Genomic DNA, 13,180 nt, shown 5'->3' with positions numbered 1-13,180 from the left:
GCCATGCCCTCGGAGGCAAAGCCCGTGTGCAGAGCTGAAATTTGAAGGCCTCACACTCCAGCAGTCATGTTGTCTCAGCAGTGGCCAAATGCTCAGTGAAGTATTATGAGATGGTGGTGTTGATGTGGAGCTCAGAGAGTATGATTTTAATTTTTGTGGAAACAAGAACAAAATCCTTTCATATTTCTATTTTACATTGTTTTCATTTATGTTTTCATTTTGATTGAGATAGAATCACAATATGTTTTTTTTAACTGCTTTTATATGATGTGCAGGCTGTTTGTATGTGTTTGCTGATATACATCCACACATACCTGTGATACATTTCTATACTATATCCCTTTAAGGTACTACTCAACCATTTGGTCGACCGCACTTTAAGTCACTATATCTCACTGAAAAATGCATCAAGCTGAACTCACTAACACTAAATTAATGTGACTTGTTCTGAATGTTGTACTTTATGAATTATGCAAACCAGGTTTATTATGAACAGACATCTCAACCGTTTGGTAGAGGCCTGTATCTGTAATACTGTAGGGTCTAATAAAAATTAAAAAAAATAATATATATATATGTATACATAAAAAATTATAATAATAAAGTGAAGATGCTTAATTGGTTTTATTTACTGGTTGAAGAACTTTATTTGTCCCTCAGAGGCAATTTAAGGCACGTAGGGCAGTTGTGCACATGTACAGGAGACGAACAGAACATTTTTGTAAGAATAATAATAAAAAAAACTATAAATATAAGGACCACAAAGTGTACATAGGTGCAAGCTGCAATGGGAAGTAAATGGAGCCAATACAGCTGTGAAGTCAGTGTAATGACCAGTCAGACTGGAAATAGTTAAATAAAAATCAAATAGTGAAAAAAAAAAAGATTTATTAAATTGCCTGACATTCCCATTGTTCTCAGCGTCTTGTAGAACATGCCTCGGTTCCTCGTGGGCTTTTCTTCCTCACCGCGGACGTTTTGACCGGTCACAGCAGGGAGAGCATCAGTGTAAATAATCAAATGAATAATGGCTGAATTCCATTCACCTTGCTCAGTTAAAGCGTGTGCGTGTTTTTGCTCTCTGCCCCGACATGAACTTCACAGAGCCATTGTTAATGTTATCAGTAACACCTGCCGCCATGAGAAAGGCCAAGTTCTGTCCCTCCATGTGATCTCACGCTGACTCCTCACTCCTCTCGCCTCAGATGCTTCGAATACTCATTTATGGGCCGATGCAAACAGTTACAGTGTGTGAACAGCCAGAGATCAGCAGATAATACGTCAGCTGCAGCCTAATTATCTGAGGCTGTACTTACATTTTGTTTACTTGGTGCAGACAGCAGAGTATTTATCTTAATGTTCCTTTAGGGGCCAATTTAAGCACAAGTGGGTCTGTGCATAAACAACGTTTCCATTAAAATATGTCTAGGATGGGTAAGGTTAAAAAGTGCATTCTTTAAATGTTACGGCCTCCAGTGCTGATGGTAGCAGCTAAAACTCTTCAGAGAACATTAATGATCTTTAGGTGAAAGATATTTTTTTTAATAAAAAATGATGTTTGTGCTAAGGTTAAAATACCTCACAGTCATTTTTTTTTTCATTCATGTGTTCCACCTTACAGGAGTTTAATGACCGAGTCTTGATTTTTCACATTTTGGGGTCTGGTATGTCCTCCAGAGTCCCATATATAAGTATTAAAATGATTAAAAAGTTGATTTTGCATAATATGGGCCCTTTAACATACAGTAGTTTTTCCCCCCCAGAATAACATCTGTATTTTCTTTTCTAATATTTTTTTATCTAATCTCCACAGGGACAAGTCAAACACAATATCTTAGTATCTTGTTAGTATCTTGTCCAATGACTTTAACTGTCCTGTTCAGTTAGTAGTGTCCTCTTTTATTTTGATAAAGTAAGTCCATTTCCTGTGAAAGTTGCCTCCTTTACAGTTATCTTTTTCACCCTGTCCATCCACAGATTTTTTTTTTTATTTACAGGCCATTAGTAAGATTTTACACAAATACCATCCTTCAAAACACATAAATATAGGACCATAACGTCATTAGGAATCTTGTCTCCCAAAATATTTCCAATAGTAAGACGTACATATGTCACCCCAGAACGTTTGGAAGACCAGAAGATATGGGAATGGTCTGCACTCAAATTGTTCCTATGATTTTAATCATTTTAATATGTGGTGTAATGAAGAATCATATCAAATATTTCCAACCAAAATACTCTCCACTTAGTTAGTTAGTTAGTTACTTTATTGTCCCTGTGGGGAAATACATTTTCACAGCTGTACAGGCAGGGAGACACCATAGCACACACCCATCCATATAACACATTACAGTAATGTGTGGCAAAGTACAGATATCTATTTCAGACCCTAATCACATATTGTTCAGAGTATCGATGGCTGTGGGGATTAAACTGTTTTTAAAACGTACTCTGTTGTATCTGAGGGACCTGTATCGTCCACCAGAGGGGTAACGGGGAGAAACAATGGTGCAGTGGGTGAGTGTGGTCCTGTGTTATTGCCTGTGCGATGCGTGTAATGGCCTTAGTGTTTAACTGTGTAAAGTTGGGTGTGGGGAGACCAATGGTTTTAGCTGCGATGGAGGCTATTTTAGTGAACATGTTCCGGTTCGAACAGCTCCATTATTCAAGATATCAATAGAATATTCAAATAATCAACAATATAATCAATAAAGTAATGAGAGTATTTGAGTTACAGACCTGATTAAGACACACACTAATATCTAAAAGTCTTCCCCTGACCTAATAAGGCATGTATTTATACATATAAATTATGATTAAGTGTTGATTTGCAGTTAAGTACATCAGTATGTGTGCATGTGCAAAAGCTGGTGTAAGTGTGTGTGTGGACCAATTGTCCAGCAAACCTGTCTTTGTGAGGACATTTTAACTGGTCCACACAACTTTAACAGGCTTCTTGAGGATTGTTAAGGTTAGGGTAAGGGTTAGGCATTTAATTGTGATGGTTAAGGTTAGGGTAAGGGCCTAGGGAATGCATTATGTCTATGAGTGTCCACACAAAGACTGCAAAACCAGCGGGTGTGTGTGGGTGCATGCGCGCTTATTAGATATTCTGTTTTCTCAGCCCCTGATTGCTCCAACATCCAATCCAACATTATAGTATGGGAGTCTAAATGACCACGAGAGGCCAAAGCTAGAAGCAGCAGCACCTGTAAAAACACACGTGCAGAGCACTGATTACAAATATGGAGAATAAATGCTGCTGTGGTTTACAGCTGCAACCCTCCATGTTGGAGAAGTTGGGGTTTCTTTGTCCGTTGTTCATTCTAACCATGCCAAATCAGAAATGTCTCTTGATCCCACCAAAACATTCCTCTCACGCTGTTCGGCTTTTCCCCTTCATCTCAGCAGAAGGTTATCATCCACTGATTTGTTTGCTCCACGTATAACCTCTGTGTTCTTGTATTTATGGCTCTGTGGGGAACAAAAATGGTACACACCATACGGAGTGAGGACATTTTGGATGGTCCTCACATTTTTAAAATACTTTTCAAGGGTTAATACCTGGTTTTAGGGTTAGGCATTGAGTTGTGATGGTTAAAGTTACCCGCGACCCTCCTGTGGAGGATAAAGCAGTAGAAAATGGATGGATGGTTAAAGGTAGGATAAGGGGCTAGGGAATGCATTATGTCTATGAGGCTCTTCACTATGGTAGGTGTGGCACCCGCTGTGATCTTGTAGTCTTCTGCATAACTTGTTTTTAAGAGTGGTTTAAGAACTGTTTCTATAATTTCAACGTCTGACAACAACAAAGCACTTTTGTCCTGGATACTGCTGCTCATAGAACATTCTCTGTAAAGATAAGGATATTTTTTTGGGTGAAAATCAATGTCGATCAACTGTCTTTCTTCATCTTTCTAATGTCCAGTTTGAACCTCAGCAGGTTGTCTTGACCATGTCTACATGCTTACATGCATGTGATTGGCTTATTTACAGTAAATATTTTCCCTAACAAACTGTTGAACCTAATGTGCTCAGCGTGTACACTCTTAGAAATAAAAGTGGAACCATATAAGGTTCTTCGGCTTGTCCTCATAGGAGAACCCTTTTTGGTTCCACCTGGAACCCTTAGTGTTACCAAGAACCCTTTTAAACCCCTTTATTCAGGAAAGGGATTTTAAAAGGTTCTCTGGATCAAAGTGGTTCTTACTGGAACCATTAGTGTTAAACCCTTTCCCGAAGAAAGGTTTTTTCAGAAGCAAATGGTTCCAGGTAGAACCTCAGCCCTTGTAGAAGAACCCTTTTGGAACCCTTATTTCTAAGAGTGTATACATGCTCATGCTGCATATACAGCATGAACGCTTGATCTCGTGCTACCCTGAGAAAGCAAAGGAATTGGGCTTGTAACCTGAAGGTTCATTGGTTCGATCCAGGCACAGAAGACCAAGGGCCGGGTGCCCCTGAGCAAGGCCTGATTGCTCACAGGGCAACAGATAAGTTCTGTCCACTGCTCCTGCACCCACCTTGTGTGTGTGTGTGTGTTCACCACTGGTGTGTAAACAGGATGGCATGTGGAGGACAAATTCACTCTCACTAATTGGTGTGTGCACAAAAATAACTAAATCTACTCTGTCAGGCATGAGAAGAGTCGAGGCTCCTGCTTCAGCTTCTACTCTCTCATATTTGGAGATGGAGCCGTCACAGAGAGAGAGACTCTCTGTTCATCAATTGAATCTCTGGCAGCTCTTTCAGAATTATTTTATGTTGGATGATGTGTTTAAGGTCACAAATCACATGTTTTTGATCCTACCATCAGTATAATTGTGTTTATAATCTTGTAATAATTCATTCCCCAATGTGAATTAGTCACATTTGTGAGTGGACCGTGCACTTAAAGGTCAAGTGTGTAAGACGTAGTGACTCCACTGCTGTTAGTAACAAACAGGGGACTCAATGGCTATCACTATTAAACAAGACCATGGTATAAGATTTATCAGCATGTGTGAACTCACTTGACAATGATTTGAATGTAACGGACATTTTCCTATATTGGAAAAATCACACAGTACAGCTTTAAATCATCAATGTAATGCAGAGCGTAACGATAAATGCTCTAGGGTATAATTGACATGCTGTGTGTAGACGTATAAAATACCTAGTAGTTTTGTATATCTTAGGGAGGGATTTAACTCAATATCAAGCTCTCTCTCTCATTATCTCCTGATACGCACACACCCTCCTCCTCCACACCCTTCATGTTCCTTCCTGCTTCCTGTTCTGCTGTCTGCTGCACAGGATGCCTGGTCGTGTTACTGGGCCGTGAAAAAAGCCACGAGTCACCAAGCCCTAAATGTTGCCAACCTCCAGGAGAAAAGAAACATGTTTTTTTTCTGATCTCCATCTCTAAACACTCGAGCTCGCACATTGTTTCTCAGACAAATGGCTCATGGGGTCTTTAACTCCCCATACAAAGCCATGTTTGTCCTCCACTTTTAACCACCTGCTGACTCTTGGCTTAGCTATCTATGTGCTCGGCCCTGCTGTGGAGTCTGGGAAGTATACGCACCTGCTGACTCAGTTCTACGTCTGAGGGAAATAGTCTTCTTTGTTTCATGAATCATCAACGGTGGTGGATGAAGATTCTAGATCCTAAAGCTGTAGTGTGCGTAACTTAAATATAAACAAATGCTCGTTACACAATGACTCTGGTCTAAATATCCACATGCTAACAGAACTTTCCCAATGATATCTTTTTCTTTTTTTCATTTTAAAAACTATTTCTGTAAACACAGCAAATCCACTTACAAAACAACGCTGTAGTACATATGCCAGGCCTATAAGTGGCGCTGTATAGCTGCCAGTGAAATACACCAAAAACAGAGAAGGAGACGTTGAGCATGCATAGAGTTTTATTTGAAGAAAAGTATACATTAAAATGTAAAAAATCTCAGAAACGGAGACAAATATTTTTTTTTTTAATAAAGCGAATAAACCAGGGTTTCTCACTCCTGGTCCTGGGGAGCCATTGTCCTGCATGTTTTAGGTGTTTCCCTGCTCCAACATACCTGATAAAATATTATCAGGCTCCAGCAGAGCTTACTGACAAGCTGACCATTTGAATCAGGTGTGTTCTAAAACACATCTGAAATATGCAGGACAGTGTCTCCCCAGGACCAGGAGTGAGAAACCCTGGAATAAACCCATCTCCAAATAGAAGAATAAGAAAATGATACTGACGAAGACAGAATCAGCAAATGCAAGAGCAAGACAGAGCGGTGGGACTCATCTTTTTCTAATATCTGAGATTATCCCACCTGGGAGCCGTTTTTCCAATTCAGTTCTCCAAAAAAAAACAAAAAAACACTGGTTCTGTGTGGATAAATAGCCCAAACAATGGCATTGCTCTAGTGAAGCTAGAAGGCCTCAAACCAGCTGGAGTATGACTGGAAACACAAAGACGTGGCGACGAAAAGATTCAGATGTGAATTCTTCATCAGATGAAGGACGCGGCAAAAAAAAAAAAAAAGTTAGTTACATTGTTTCTCTGAACAAAGAGAGGCAGAACAAAAACAACAAGTCAGCAAACGTTTGAAGTTGATGTAATAATTCAATTTTGTAATGATCGTCTGATTTATGTGCACATTTTTAATCTGTAAATGACGTTTGTTGTGTAAGAAGTGGAATGTGTCCCATGGAATTAAATGGGCAGATGTTGACTAAATAAACTTTATAGGCTTTTTCAGAATGCGTATTGTTGTTAAAACGTTATTCGTCATTGTACAAGGGGAACACAACAAAGTAGGTGTGCCACTTGCAATAAGAGCAGAAGGGGGAGGTTGAGGGCTGTGACCCTGATCAAATCCAGCTGATTCTGATTCGATGAGATCATGACTGATCAGGCGAGGAAAGTGACTGAACCGAGGCCAGCGTCAGAGTTCAGAGTTCATGTGGTGAGAAACGTCACACACATCTCTCCCTGGCGGCTGCACAGACGATCAGTGCGCAGGCATCTGACATGACCTTCACCGCAAGGGCCCCGCTCCTTCAGGCTCAGGGAGGTCAAGTGTAGAGGTCAGAAAGAGTCTCCCTGTGTCGACATCACATTCTCTTGCAACTCATTTTGTTAACGTTCGTGTTTTATGTTCCCTCTGGAGTTTGTTGTTGTTGCCAGTGTGCAACATTTGCAGCATCGTGTGGCATTTGCTCTTAAAAAGAAACACAATGAGAGAAGTGTGTTTCTGCTGGCACAGCTCGTTCCGCACTGACCATTAAAGGCTTTGAGTGAATTCCCACTGTGTGTGTGTGTGTGTGTGTGTGTGTGTGTGTGTGTGTGTGTGTGTGTGTGTGTGTGTGTGTGTGTGTGTGTGTGTGTGTGTGTGTGTGTGTGTGTGTGTGTGTGTGTGTGTGTGTGTGTGTGTGTGTGTGTGTGTGTGTGTGTGTGTGTGTGTGTGTCCATGCTTGCAAGAATGTCTGCTGGACAACCCTTTTATAGGCTCATCCATACCACCACATTATAGGAACCCGTTACCAGGCAACTGCAGGTTCTGGCTGGTTACCATGGCGAGTGTCCATTGAGTGATGTCCCTGGCCCTATTTGCCGCCCTCCTTATTGGAATGGGGGTCTTTTTAAAGGGACCCCCCCCCTCTCTCTCTCTCTCTCTCTCAAACTCACCCCACTGCCCCACCCCACTCACTGTCTACACTCACACACACACACACACTTGCTCATACAACTCCCCCTTCTCTGCCACACACACACACCCCACACTTCGTCACCCTCTGTGCGGTGACTAGAGAAGTGGAATTAACAATCCAACAAAAACATCTCACTGAGGCAGACCAGACTGGACCTTCTAGGGAGTGGCTCTGTGGAGGAAAACCCACACGAAGTCCTGGTTTAGGACGTCCACTGTAAGCTACTGAACTGCAGGTGTGACTCAAAACAAAGTCAGGTTTTATCAAATAATTTGTCAACAATGTACTAAAAACCTAACAATAATTGGGCCATAAGAAGTAAAACACCTCCTCCTGTTGTGTAGGAAGTCCTAAAACGCACGAATGCGTCACACACACTGCTGCACACTGGTCATGTTCCTTCATAGGGATGAATGTGCTTTTGACAGCACTAAATGTGATCCTCCAGTGAAAGAAGTTTCAAACCAAAAATTGTTTTCAAAAATGACACTCCATTGTTGTTCCCCTTTCACAATGACTGGGTTTTAAGGCTGAGACGATCTGGAAAATACAGAAACTCCATCTCCCACAACTCTAGTTAAAGGTGCATTATGTAATAAATCTAAAGCAACTGGCCATAAAATCCTCCTAATATGTCACAGAGACTCAGGAATAATGTTCATATAATAAACTGAACAACAACAACAGTGCAGCCAAAATATTTGCATTAAAAAATATATTTTACAGACTGCATATCATGTTTGTGTTTTTAAATCATGTTTTGGCATGTGGCGCCACCTACCGCCGTCTACCAATCATTGCAGTCAGTAGAGTCTCAGCTGCCGAGCAACCACGGGTTGCCAGTTACGTCAGAAAACGAAACCTAAAAGACCTCAGTATTTTGAATTTGAATGTAGTAACCGTTTTTGGACACATTCTTACATATGGCACCTTTAACTAGTGTGAAGTTTTTGGGGCATTTTTTTTCAAATGTTAGAAAGCGTTCTTCTATAATCGTACTACCAGGGTCCTCCAAATAAAATCTAGGACTTTTTAAACTCAAGAAAATTCAACTCTTATCGTACTGTATTAACAATCTATTTTACAGGATCATTAAAAGTCTATGATGTGAATTTAAAGGGCAGGTTCGGATATTTTAGATTTCAGATAAGTTTACTGATGTGGTTAATGTTCTCTGGTGACATTGTTTGAAACAATTTATATGGGGGGCACTGTCCACATTCCTCTAACTGTATGTCATATGGCCATATTTTTGACTTATAAGAGGCCATATGACCCACTAAGATCCTTACATCTGCAGCTAAACAAGTATGGCTAAGCTTGTGTAATCCAGCCACAGTTTCAAACAAAAGGGCCGTGACTCATACACGCAAAGTTCTTGTGTAATTGGATTTTTCTACAGTTGTCACGAGTTAAACAAAGTTTAATCCACTGAGTTTGGGTGAATGTGGCCCAGGAGCAGCTCTGCATTTAAACTAATTGCTTTAGAAGGATGACGTGTCCTGATGGCGTTAGATGGGTCTGTGATGACGAATGGAGTCACAATTCCAGCTTCTCTAATTTGGACGCCTTCCATTGAGTGTGGATGAGCAGGGTGGGGGTGTTCTGAAAAGGGGTGCGGGTGGGGGCTGTGCAGTATTGTGAGTTGAACAGCAGAGCCCCACTCTCGCTGAATGGGCATTGTCATCTGGATTTCTATGGCTCACCAAAAATACTTTCTCCCGCCGTGGGGGTTTATGGATCCACGGTGGGAACGGTGAGCGTTATTACGCACAGCCGTGACGCACACTCCTGCCTCTGCAGACCAATAACTGTATGATCTAGAACACTAGCAATAACTTTGTTTCAGAACACAGTTTAACTGGACATTGTATTCGGTTTAATCTTGATAAAAATGAGAAGATGTTGCATCTTTATATGAATGAACATTACATCAAATGTCAACAAACCAGCAGAAAACGTTTATTCCTTTTTTTTCTCTTTTTTTTTTTTTACACTTTGCAGGTTCTCAATGTAGTCGGGGAAAAAAGGACTGTAACATGTCATGCTGTGGCCTATATAGATCCCAGGATTTCCGGAATAGGCCTACATGGGTCCCAAGAATAGACCCCAGAGTCAGCGACACCAGCTTCTGGACAACACAAAAGCCCCTCCGGGATTTTGTTAGGGCTTCGCCATCACGTGTATTTTTCTCTTGGACAGCACGTCGGTGTGAGAACGAAGAAGTATTCTCAGATACAACACGTTTGTGCTGACAATGCACAGAGAAGGCAAACGAATAATGTATTTACATTTAATGGCAAGAGTTCCTCTAGAAATGAACAGCAACTTTATAATTACAAGAGTAAACAGTTTGAAAAATACTAATCATTTCGAAAACTTACAAAAAAAGCAGGTACCTAACAAAGATACTCCTTTTTGTTGCGAGCTACCTCTTGTGGTTCTCATTGTCTTTCTTTAAAAAACATCTCCTGTGGATACAAATGTGGAGTTGAATGTAAAACAACAGAGGTGCTTCCATTGATTTTCAATGTTCAAATTTCAGATAATAATAATAAAAAAATACAGGTGCAAAGATAACGTCTGTTAAAAAAAAGCTGCAGGTCACTTTTACGCACCGTCTGCGCCGCAAAGCGCCGCGCCACACGGCTACACATAATTCCTCTTGTCATAGTCCCCGTTCTGAGTGCCTCTCTGAGTCGGTGCGTATTTTACCGAGTATCCCGTATTCCCGCTGGCAGGACATGAGCAGCACAGCAGCGATCCTCCGATCAGCAGCAGCGCTGTGGCTGCCCAGCCGATGTAGAGCGCAGCGCCGATCTCCCTCTTCTTGGATGGGGGCACCTGTGGGTTGTAGAAGTCGGATATGATGTTGTTGGCCATCCAGCAGAGAGGCACCAGCACGAACAGACCGCTGATGATGTAGACCGCCCCTCCGGCGTTCACCACCCGGGCTTTGACGTACTCGGTGCGGATGCAGTTGGTGCACTGCGCGCCGGCAATCACAACCATGAGCCCCAGCACTCCCATCACAGAGGAGATGATGGTGAGCGCTCTGGCCGCCTGCAGGTCGTGGCTGAGGGCGAGGATGGAGTCGTGCACCTTACACTGCATCTGACCCGTGCTCTGCACCACACACGACATCCACAAACCGTCCCAGATCGTCTGAGCCACCACGATGTTGGCCTCGATGAAAGCCGTCACCTTCCACATGGGCAGTCCACACGCAACCATGACCAGGAGCGAGCCAATTACGCACAGCGCCAGACCCATGATCTCCAGTGCGGCCGACACCATTTTCGCAGTTTGTGTTCAGTCAACTCTGAAAGTTTCCAAACTCTTCACTGGTTTCTGCTCTTCGTGAAAAGCAGGTGCACTTGTGGACTTCTTCTCTTTGCCTCTTCGTCCTCGTCTCTGCGCGCAGTGTAGCGTCACTCCTGAGATGCACGTCACTCTGCTCGGAGATGATGAGAGACAGTGTTTCTGAGTGTCTTTGTTTGTGGGGAGATGTGAAAACAACTGGAATCGCAGAAGCACCGAATCACGACTGTGTGCAGGGTGGGGGTGTGTGGACTGTAAGAGAAACTTTCCTCCAATCAGCCGTGGCCGCATCCTCAAGGGACCAATGAGAGCGCGGGGAAGTTGTGAGCCTGGATAAAGCGGTCCAGAGCGCATTGTTCGTTTGAACAGTTATAGAGGGGGAGACGGAAGACACACGGGGGGTGATTTAATGGTATGTAGCAATTGAAAAGCAGTGGTTCAGTGAGTCAGGGCGGTTGTTGGTTTTTCAAGGGGTTTAATGCCACTTGTCTGTGGTTTACGTGGCTGAAAATGGCAATTTCACACCCTTTGACACCTCACAATTCTGGCTGACACCAAATATCAAAAATAATAATAATAATAATAAAATAACATTTTAATTTCAATGCATTTAAATTGAAAAGTTTTCACCCTTTCATGTGAGACACAGTGGTCCCACATTGAGTTAACTCATTTAGAAACTGGTAACTTCAAAAAGTCATATTTAAAGTCAAATTTTTATAGTGTTTTTGCCAAACTTGTTAATTCCTCAACAGAGCCTATATGCTATCCCTTTGGCTCATTTTGAATGGTTGATAGCTGAAAAATAAAACACCTCCAGTGGATAAAAGCATATGTACAAAAATAATGAATATGAAACTGTTAAAAGGGAAAAATCTGAAAATTGATGGATCGATTATTAATCGATTACTAAATGAATCGTCAACTATTAATGTGTGTTTTTTTAATATTTAAAACACACTTTAATATTTTTCAGCTTCTTAAATGTAAACATGTTCTGGTTTCTTTGCGCCATATAATAAATTAATAATTACATGACATTTGATAACATAATCATCAATATTTTATTTCTTTTTTTTTACATTTTATGGAAGTATGAATCGAGAAAAAATATGGACGGATTAATCGATTATGAAAATAATTGTTATTTGCAGCCATAATTATTATTGAAGGTCTGGAATTATAATTTTAGAAATCTATGGCTTAAAGGTGTGTGAGAATTTGTGACATCTAATGGTATTTTTTGGCATCCTAGCATAAAACAAAGCCCTTACCTAAAGTAAAGTAAAAGCTTATGGTGCATTTCTTTTACACGTCAGAACTGGGAGTGACATCACCTCCGAGTTGACCATGTTCCAGTTGAGAAGTTAGACAAACATGGATGCAAATGTATCTGGAGTGAGTCGGTGTAATACCAGTCGATAACAACATGTGTTTTGCACATGCAAACAGCGTCCATGGATACACAAATGGAACAGTACCACATGTAGGGCTGATTTACTGTGAAACAAATGAGACCGAAGTACACATAACAGTACAAATAGCAGTTTTTGTACCGGTGGCAGCCATTTTGTTATCTTATTTTGGGGTTTGTGAGGTTGCTCTGACTTTCCGAGTTGGAAATCTGACTTGACAGGGACGCTCCATCAACTCAGAAATTCCAACTTCAAACTACAACTGGAACACACCAATACTCTCTAGGCTATTTTACATTCTATTTGATAATGATTGGACTTTTATACAGCCATCATTTTACAACTACAATGTATTCCTACCAATACACTCAATGGACTTTTAGGGATGCTATTACCAAAATGGTTGATTTAAAAAAATATATATATAATAAAAAAAAAATAAAAAATAAAAAATCTGTCAATCATCAACATAGAGTTGCACACAACTAAAGTCACTTAACACATATTAAGTATGCTTCAATAGTTGCCTCTTTGTGTAATATCATATTTGATATGTTGTTTTAAGTCAGGGGGCAGAGAGAAACCTATCGAAGAAACTGTTCCACTCAAGCAGCCATGTTGGATCTGACAAGCAATGTCTCTCTGAGGCTCAGCCGCCCCTGTCTTTGAGCCGTAATGGCGTTTGTGGCGCAGAGCGATGCTCGTTAGTTACTTGCGGGACGAGGGCGGACTCTCGGGAACGGTTTCCG

The 13,180-nt window shown here is 41.2% G+C and overlaps 1 protein-coding gene across 1 annotated transcript; it reads right to left on the bottom strand.

The window, feature by feature from the left end:
- Positions 1-10,300: 10,300 nt before the first annotated feature.
- cldn5a (claudin 5a) lies at positions 10,301-10,992 on the bottom strand (the record flags this gene model as incomplete). The annotated part of the gene is made up of 1 exon (XM_083905220.1): positions 10,301-10,992. One exon carries the CDS (start codon positions 10,990-10,992, stop codon positions 10,345-10,347), a length of 648 nt encoding a protein of 215 aa, XP_083761346.1. The 3' UTR covers positions 10,301-10,344.
- Positions 10,993-13,180: the final 2,188 nt, after the last annotated feature.

The sequence above is a fragment of the Microchirus variegatus genome (assembly GCF_963457635.1).
Source record: "Microchirus variegatus genome assembly, chromosome: 18".
NCBI lineage: Eukaryota > Metazoa > Chordata > Actinopteri > Pleuronectiformes > Soleidae > Microchirus > Microchirus variegatus.
The sequence above is the reverse complement of the archived record's forward strand: the minus strand, read 5'-3'. Positions and strand labels throughout refer to the sequence as shown.